General features: G+C 29.1%; 1 protein-coding gene across 2 annotated transcripts in view; it reads left to right on the top strand.

Moving 5' to 3' along the window:
* LOC106478111 (mothers against decapentaplegic homolog 5-like) overlaps positions 1–9,910 on the top strand; it is a 40,233-nt gene that overhangs the window by 15,963 nt on the left and 14,360 nt on the right. For both annotated transcript variants that reach the window (XM_022381578.1, XM_013938629.2), the window contains exons 3-4: positions 1,222–1,393; positions 5,554–5,790. In XM_022381578.1, the coding sequence (XP_022237286.1) occupies positions 1,222–1,393; positions 5,554–5,790 (409 nt within the window). The remainder of the gene's footprint in view (positions 1–1,221; positions 1,394–5,553; positions 5,791–9,910) is intronic.

Genomic DNA, 9,910 nt, shown 5'->3' with positions numbered 1-9,910 from the left:
TGACTGTCTCGTTAAAACATTTTGGTTTAATTTCTAACCTTTTTCTCTTTCAAGCAACACATAATAGTTTTAGATAAGAAGAAAAACATTTATTTTTATGAGTCTGTGAATGATTTGTATTTGACATCATTTTGAAATAAGAGAATTAGGTTATTTAAGTACATTGTACAGTTGTTGTAATGCAAATTATGGAATGAAGAATTGTGTATCATGCTATCAATTCATTTGATGTTTCAGAAAAAAATATTTTCTCACAAATGCTATAGGCATAATTTTTTAACCTTTTTTCCCCCTAAGTATCTAAAAATTAAAATTTTTAAATTTTATACGCAAATAAAGTTAAGTCTTTTATCTTTATTATGATAAGTAGAATATGCATTATATTTTCCATTTTTTAGCCTATACATGAACCCTGTTTTAAAAAGTTATTAGATTAAAAGAAAAAATATAATTTATATTAATTTGATATCTATTTTCAGTTTGAAATTACAGTTGTACAACTCTGTTTTGCTAATATTTGTGTTTGACAGATATAATTCAAAATTATAATAGTCAACTAATAGAAAGTGCTCAAGTTTTGGGTCTTATTTTAAGTCTGTTACACTTTATATGTAATTCTTTGTGCTAACTCTTTCATCAAAAAAAATTATTCATATGTTAGTACTCATTGTACTAAAAGCATAATGTATGTTTAATTTATAGAGCCTTAACAAGCAGTAAGAGCTGAAGTTTTCTCTCTTCAAAAATATATTGGTGCTTATTTTAAAATAATAAATTTAGTTACATTGTAAGATAAGGTCTATGTTTGTTTAAATGTTAAAAATTGTATATGCTTATAGTTGTCTTTATAAAGCTATATTTTAAATCACATCGGTAAGAGTTAACTTTAAAAGGTAATTACAAATATTAGTAATTATAGATAAATTCATAGAAACTACTGTTTTCAAATGGTTTGTCTGTTAACATCACTCTCCAGTAGTTACACCACCACATCTATTTTCACCTCCCATATATTATTTATTCTCAGAGGAATAAGGTTCATTTTTATAATTGTTATGTAGTAAAATATTACAATAACATATTTATCAGAATCTTTGTGAAGTACTCTCATATTTAAATAGTAAAACTACATACACCTTTTTTTTTCTTCCCAAAGAAATCCAACACAAAAGCTCAGAAAAAATTAATGTTGTTTTAAAAAGAGTCTAATTAATAATCTAGGTGTCACATCGAAAGGGTCTTCCTCATGTGATCTACTGTAGAGTTTGGCGTTGGCCAGATCTTCAGAGTCATCATGAATTAAAACCTTTGGAAATCTGTGAGTTTCCTTTTTCTGCCAAACAGAAGGATGTGTGCATCAATCCATACCATTATAAAAGGATAGAAAGTCCTGGTAAGATAAGATATCAAATATCTCTTATTTATACATTAATCTTTTGTTAATGTTGGTAAACATTTGTTTAATAACTCTGAAATCTTTTTTTAACAGTGAGATTTCTGATAGTGGATAGTTTAATTTTATTCTTGATATAAATATAAATATTTGTGTGTACAAATGCCTGATCTTTTTTAACAAATTTTAATGTCTAAAAATGGTGTTTATACAGAGCTAACTTTATGCTTTCAGGTGCCTAGAATAATGTTTTTTGAATATTGTGCAATAGAGTAAAATGTTATGTACATGAATTTATATTACCCTTTACAATAAATGTAATTGTTTCTGATACAATGACATTTCTATGCACAGATTAGCTATTCTACCTTAGAGAATTGCATGCCACAAGCCTTGTGAAACTCCCACCCAGAATTCACATGAAAAATGTGGGAATTTGTGTTACTGAATGATGACGTATCATGCAGCAAAACCTTCCACCAGTAGGAGTGTGACACACCTCCTTGCACAAAGTCCTTCTCTACATTCACATGCAAAAATTTTCATTCCTTTTTTCAGCACAGTTGTGCTCAGTCTTTTTTATCCTTCCTGAGACTTGTTGAAATAAGTGCTTTAACAACTTTGTATTTTCAACCTTTCAGTACGAATTCAAAGATTAACGTGTATTCTTTTTCTGCTGATGTGAGTACAAACATCACTCACAGTCACCCATAATTTAGGAAGTTCTTGCCTGTTGATTATAATAGCCACCTTGTATTAGGTTGACAAATACAGTATGGATAACAGTAATGTAACATCATCCAATGTGTGGTGGGGTCCATGTTTGCCACCTGGATCCTCTTCTTCCACCATTGCTACACATTTCCCTTCACAGCTTTGAAGATAATGTTAAGGAGGATGAAATGAAATTTTTTTTCCACCCAGTACTTCTCTACCTACTGCATACCTCTCAACTTTTCATGTAGAAGTTACTGTTTGGTTAGTGTTTATTTTTTGTTAATATGTCACTTATAAGACTTAATATTTAGACATTATTTATTACTTCTTAACATGTCCACATATGATATATTGTTTAGAACTAGTTCATTACTTATTAATTTGTACTACTTAGAGTATAATGTTTAATTATAGCTACTCAATCCTTATCACATACCACTTAATATGTTTAGCCATAGCTCATTTCTTTCACTTGAAACAAATAGTCATGGATATTTCACTCTGGGTTATTACTCCTTAAAATGTCTAACTAGAAGGGAATGTGTACATCTTGTTCATTACTTCTTCAGATGTACTCTTGGTAGATAATGCTTAGCCTTAAGCTTATTGACATGGGTCAAAGGCCATGTCATTGTGTTTGTTGACTCATTGAAAATTTTATTCAACTACTATTTTATGAATTTATTTCAATAAGTTTCATATTAAATTGTAGATTAAAATTCAAGTTTTGGTATTTTACATTAGTTAATTTCTTAATATAAAAGTAAATATTAAAAAACACACCTAAATACAGATGTTTGTCGCATGGTATGTTGAATGCAGCATTGATTCAACTTAGGTGTTTGTGATGTTCAAATATAAAGTCCATAGTTTCTTACAAATTAGGAACTCAAATTACCAATATTGGAGAGCTAGAATATAAAATAAGCATTTCCTAGCTTTTCTATTTGATGAGATATTGCTACATTTGCTGACTCAAACACAGTGGTCCCACCCACGTCTTTCCATTTTTGGAAATACTTGCTCAGTACACCTACGTTTTTCTATGACATGTGAATAACGAATCAAAAGCTCATAATGTTCCCCTAGTGACCTTCTCAGCCTTTTTGAAATATTCCCTTTGAGGACTCCTTCATTTATGCTAGATTTCAAGCAGTAAGGTAAGACTTTAGTGAGTTCAATTTTCATAATTTTTTAGACCCAAATACAGCTTAGTTACTAAGCTTGATAAATTATTGTGGAATTTTATAGCATTCATATAATAATTTATGATTTTTGGTTTTTTCAAAATGTATATACAAAACCTGAAAAAAAATTATTTCGTTTCACATCCTCCACGTGGAAAATTTGATAAGGCTTAGCAACCTACAGCAAGCAGCAAATGAGTACATAGTTTGTAACTAGAAAGCTAATTGTTTGCTATACTTCTTTATTTGCTGTTCTGTGTTTTAAAAAAAATAAGTTTAAGAACTTATTTGTAAGTTGTAATAATGTATATACACATACAATGCATTATAACTGAAATGTGACTGTATTTTACAAAATACTAGGGCACTAAAACCCTACCGAGACAGGTCATTTTGTAATAGAGAGTTTTACATTCGTGGATATGGTAACACGAGTGCACATGTGCCGCATCATTGCAACTTCTGTAATGTTAGCCAGGCACGACTGAAAGGTCAATATAATACAAATTATGTAAATAAATGTATAATGTTATGAGAGTTAAGCTATTTAGACTAAACATTTGTGTTTTTGTGTTATAATTTGTAGTCATTCTAGAACTAAAAAAGCATAATTTACATCTATTTCCTAATTTTTATTTTTATTACGAAATTTGTTCTCGTTTGTAGCTTACTGTAGGTTGCTAAGCCTTATTAAGTTTTCCACATGGAGGACATGAAATGAAATAATTTTTTTTGGTTTTATATATACATTTGAAATAACCAAAAATTATAAATTATTATATCAATACCATAGAATTCCACTATAATTTATCCTATTTAGTAACTAAGCTGAATTTGGGTATAAAAAAAACAACAATGAAATTTTGAGTTCATAAAAAGACTCACCTTACCAACATGAAGATTTGTATCAAAAGAACATAATGATGTCATAACATATGAAAATGACTGAAAAAGCCACTAGGGGGATATTGTGAGCTTTCAATTGGTTATTCACATGTTATATACAGTAGTATGTGTATATAATGAACTGTTTCCAAAAATGGAAAAAAGTGAGCAGGGCCACTGTGTTTGATTCAGTACATGAGTGATATCTCAGCAAATAGAAAAGATAGGATGTTCTTGATTGATATTCTAGCTGTTAATATCAATAATTCTAGTTCCTAATTCATACAAAACTATAGACTGTGTATTCTGACATCACAAACAGCTAATATGAACAAGCGCTGCATTCAACATACCATTGATGTTTAGGTGTGGTTTTTTAATATTTACTTTTAAATTAAGAAATTAAATAATATATAATATTATAATTTCGATTATAATCAGCAGTTTGATACCAAACTTATTCACATAAATTCATAAAATAGTAGTTCATTAAAATTTTGAATGCAAGTCAACAAACATGATGACATGGCCTTTGACCTGTGACCCATGGTGATAGGGTTAACATGTTCTCTTAGTAGGTACTGTTTAATCATAGTAAATTACTCCTTAAGATATACACATGGTAAATGATGCGTCAGTCTAGTTCCTCTTTATCACACATACTTAGACATTCATGTTTATTTCTCTTTCATTACCTCTTAACGTGTACACATAGGAGATAATATTTCAATATTTATTATTTATACTTACTTGCATCACTTTTTTAATGATATATATAGACTTCATTCATTACTCCTTAACATGTCCACTTAATGATTAATATTTTTTTATAGTGCGAGGAGGTGAGTCATCATATTGTAAGTTAATATATTCCTTACCTGAAAATGTATTTCCAATAGATACTTACCTCCATGCACATTCCCACCTTTCCTGGTGCACTTTTTTTGTTTGCCTCATCAAAGAATGGGGATTTTTGCACATTAATGTAGAGGGAGCAATTGCATAAAGAGGTGTGTCGCACTCTTATTGATGGAAGGTTTTGCTGCATGATATTTCATCATGTAGTAGTGCAAGTTCACATATTTTCACTTGAATTTTATGTGGGAGTTTCACAAGGCAGGTAGAATGCAAATCTCTACGGCAGAATAGCATGACTTCAAGAGCTAAATAGGAAAATGTTAAATTTGATTTAGGTATTATAGTATTGTTTTCATTTATTGTGTAAGCAATAATAATGTTTATTTCAGTAGTCTAATCAAATGTTTATTTGAATGTTATGTCTTGAAGAATTACATTTAGTTAAATAATTTCTGGATTGCTTAATTTTTTTACTTCTGAGAAATAATGCTGTTGTTAAATCTGATTTTGTAGTGTTGCCACCAGTTTTGGTTCCTCGTCATAGTGAATTTCCTCCTGGACATCCTGTTGTTAGTAACTTTCAGCATGTTCCTGAACCTTCTATGCCTCATAATGTCAGTTTCTCACCTCAAGGGTTTCCATCCCCTCCTACTTCATTAAACAACATTTCTGGCCCAAGAGGAATGGGTGTTCCATCCCCAGGTTCAAACATCAGCAGCTCAGCACCTAACAGTCCTTTTGGACTTCCTGGTATTATTATTATTACAATTTAACTATTAGATTACTAACTTGTATTTTAACAAGTGTAATATCTACTGAAATATCTGATCATTTGTTCATGTTTTTACCAGAAAGATACAATGAAGCTTTATCTATAATGATGAATGTTATTGCAGAAGAACAAATATTAACAACATGAATAATATTGAAAGATTTAAAAACGCATTAGAATTAACAGACTGCCAGTTTCAAGATGCAACAAATATGATGAATGATAAATATATAATTTTCATGAATAAATTCAAAACTATATATACTTTATGCATTGCTATTAAAAATTTTAAACTTTAATAGAAGTGATAAAACACTGGTTTACAACAGCTTAAAAGACTAAAGGGATATATTTTAAAAGGAAATTGGACAAAAACAAAAAAATAGTATTAAAGAAATTTAGACTGTATTAAATCATTAAGTAAATTTAAAGACAAAATACTCAGATTAACATGATTGTTATAAAGTAAGTGATGAAAAAGCAAATGCCACAAATTTTCTTGTGGCAAACTAGTAATTGCTAATAAAATTAATCATACTTTGTTAAAACAGGGTACACATTATTAAAAAATAAGCTAACCTGTTAACCTGAAAATGAAGGTAAATATTATTTACTGAAGAACAAGGCAGTCCTGATATTCAGCACCAACCACATCTAAAGAAATAATTAATGTAGTTTGTTTGTTTTTTAATGGGAAAGCAGCTGGAGATCATAAAGTACATCTAGATGTTATTGAAAGGGCAACTGCTGAAACATTAACTAATCTTTCCAGTCTGTCTATCTTAAGTGTATTTACAAAAATATTACAAAAAATAGTAGCTATACAACACATTTATTGATATAAGTAACATTTTGTATTATTCAAATTTGAATTTCTAACTCACCATTCAACAAAACTGGCATTTGTAAAATTGATAGACAATTTAAATAAACAACATGAAAAAGAATTCAAATTCAGTAGACTTATCCTGCTATCAGCAAAATGTGACTCAAAATTTCTAAATGTTCTTTATAAATTGCTTAGTTACAATTCTCACTTGCCCATCTTTCATGTGACTTATTGCAAAAAATGTCAAGGAATCTGATATAAGAGCTCGATTTATCTGCTTAATCCTGACAACATTCTGCTGGTTTCTTTTCTTTTTTTTGATCTCGCATATGTTTTTATTTTCAATATTGAAACTATTTCTGTTACACCCAAGGGTGCTTATGTTATGTTTTTTTTGCTGTCGACTGTCAATGACACCTAACCCTACTTTTTTTTTTATACCTATGGTAGTAATGCATTAAATAGTTTTTATTTAATTAAATAATGCACCAAAGAATATAGAATAATAACATGCAAAAAACAGACAATGTTCTGTAACTACAAAACATTTTCTAGCTTTCTAATGATGCGACAAGAGCAGTTACAAATTCATCCAAGCTAGATGATATGTTTTCCATGGGAACAAAGCTTGTACTAAAAGAGAAATTGACAATTCTCTGTTCAGAAAACAACGTAATATAGTTTGCCATTTGATAGATGAAAACCTTAGCTTTCTATTGGTTATAATTAATCTAGTATTAAATGTAAGAGAGAACTGTTAAAAAATCCTGAAAGTGAGGGTGTGACAAGAGCAGTCTGATTATATGTTTGATGGCTCTGTAACCAAGCGAGATTGAAAGCTATAAAAATTATGGTTTATGTGAGTGATGCGAATTTTATAGTGAGTAATTTACACTAAATTTCATACTTATTGGAAGGGTGTTGAATAAATTAGAGAAGAGGGGATGCCTGGAGAAAAGATGTCACATTTCTCACACTAGGGGAAATTCAGGATTTATTTTAATATTGCCTTATAAAATTAAGAACTTAAAACTTATATACTATTAAAGTATGGATTATTAACTACAATTCTATGCTATACTAATTGGTATTACCTCAGATTGTAACATGAAACTACATTTGTTTACATTAACTAGTTTTAAATTCGTAACAATTTATACTCAAATTTTATTGTTTTTTTTTTGCTCTTTGAACAGTGTCCAACTAATATTGCTGCAACAAAGGTGTATATCACTTGGAAAATGTGTAGCTCATGTATACACAATTGAATTACATAATGCATGACCTACTTGTGAGTTGCTCGCGAACATGCCATGTGAAAATTTTTTATTATTACCTATGTTACTTAACTAACCTTATCTAACTTAAAATATTTCTAATTTTTACATTTTAGTTAGTTTTGTAATAATAAATAAAGAATATATATGTGATAAACAAGAAACATAGTACTTACCTGGGTCATCATCTTTTAAGCTGTTTAACTGTTGGTGAAACTTAACCCTACTTTTTTGTACTGATGGTACTACTATATTAAATAGTTTTTTATTGAATGAAATAATGCACTAAAGAACACAGAATAATAACATGCAAAAAATAGTCAGTGTCCTTTAACTCTCAACTATGTGACAAGAGCTATTAAAACTTCAGTTAAACTCATCCATGTGTTTCCATGGGAATAAAGATTGAATTGAAAGCAAATAGATAATTCTCTGTACAGCAAACAATATAAAATAATACATCATTTGATAGATTAAAACTTTGGCTTTCTATTGATTATAAATAATATAGTATTAAATATGAGAGAGAATTATTGGCAGTTTCTGAAAGAGAGGATGTACCAGGTGGGTATGACAAGTGGGGTCTGATTTTCTATTTTATGGCTCTGTAACCAAATAAAATTGAAGGCTATAAAAATTATGCTTTGTCTGAGTGATGACAACATTATAATGAGTAATTATGTAAATATAGTACTTCTTGGATAGGTAATAAATATGAGAAGAGGAGATACCTTGAGAGCAAATGTCATATTTCTGATAATAGGGGAAACTCAGGTTTTTAAAAAAATTTAGTTTTATAAAATGAAGATTAATAGCTATGTTTTTATGGTAAGTTTATTTGTATACCATAATACGAAAGTAGTTTAACCCTATGACTACCGGCTATGGGCATTACCCATAGGTAATGTTGCTCTCGTCGTATTTCGTTCCAAAAATAAAACTAGAGGATGAAATTGTTTGAAGTTTGACAAGAACTTTCCTAAAAGTTTATACTTTCAAAAGACAATTAATTTTGATTTTTAATATAATTTCTAATAAAAATTTGTTATTTATTGTAGTTATTTGCTCTCAGACTCAAAATAGTTCACCTGCAAGGTGATTTTGATGTTGAGCATAAAAATACTATTTATTTTCTTACGCTTTTCACATTTCATTTACATAATCTCTAGAACTTGCCAAATTAATATCACAAGTTTTTTCAGTTAAATATTTATATTTTGTTTTCCATTTTGTCTACCATATCACTAACTAGCTGTTGTCACAATGTACAGTGCATTGAAATGTTTAAAATTAAGAAATGAAAATATGTACTTACATTTTATCTCTTTGTTGAATAATCTTAAAATATCTTTTTTATCATATGTGTATTTCAAAGTTTTACCTTTTCACAAGTTTTTTATTTTTGATATTTTATTTTATTTTCAATTTTTTATTATTTATGTTGATGCACTTCAATAGGTTCTAGCAGGTGATATAACATTATGATTGGCAGAGAGTCCACTTTAGCCTATGGCATAATATTTGCCCTTGCCTGTTTTTATAATCCATGACCAGTGAAAATATGAGTAGAAAAAGTTAAATAATCATTAAACCTTTCAAATATGAATTTTAAAACACAAATAATATATATAATTAACTAAAATATAAAAGTAAAACCTAAATGCAATTTCACTGTCCATCAAACTAACCTGTATAAGGCAAGAAAAAATAACCAAGTGCTAGGGATGCTGCTCTCAACAATGGACAAAGATTTTTTTGACTTCTTTTGTAAAACGCGAGCCTCAATTAACTTTCCTAACCTCTTTAAGAAATACAGCATAAAATCATCTCTCTTTATTGGTTATAAGCATGGCATTCAACTTAAAACTATCACTTAGCAACACAACTTTTAATTTGCAAGTGGGCGTGGCTTATCTCCTGGACAAGTTCTTGAAGTAATGGCTGGAGACGGCTTAAATGGGTAATGAAGAAAAACTTTAATATAAGTTTAAC

Source organism: Limulus polyphemus, unplaced genomic scaffold, assembly GCF_000517525.1.
Source record: "Limulus polyphemus unplaced genomic scaffold, Limulus_polyphemus-2.1.2 Scaffold8, whole genome shotgun sequence".
Taxonomy (NCBI): domain Eukaryota; kingdom Metazoa; phylum Arthropoda; class Merostomata; order Xiphosura; family Limulidae; genus Limulus; species Limulus polyphemus.
The sequence above is the reverse complement of the archived record's forward strand: the minus strand, read 5'-3'. Positions and strand labels throughout refer to the sequence as shown.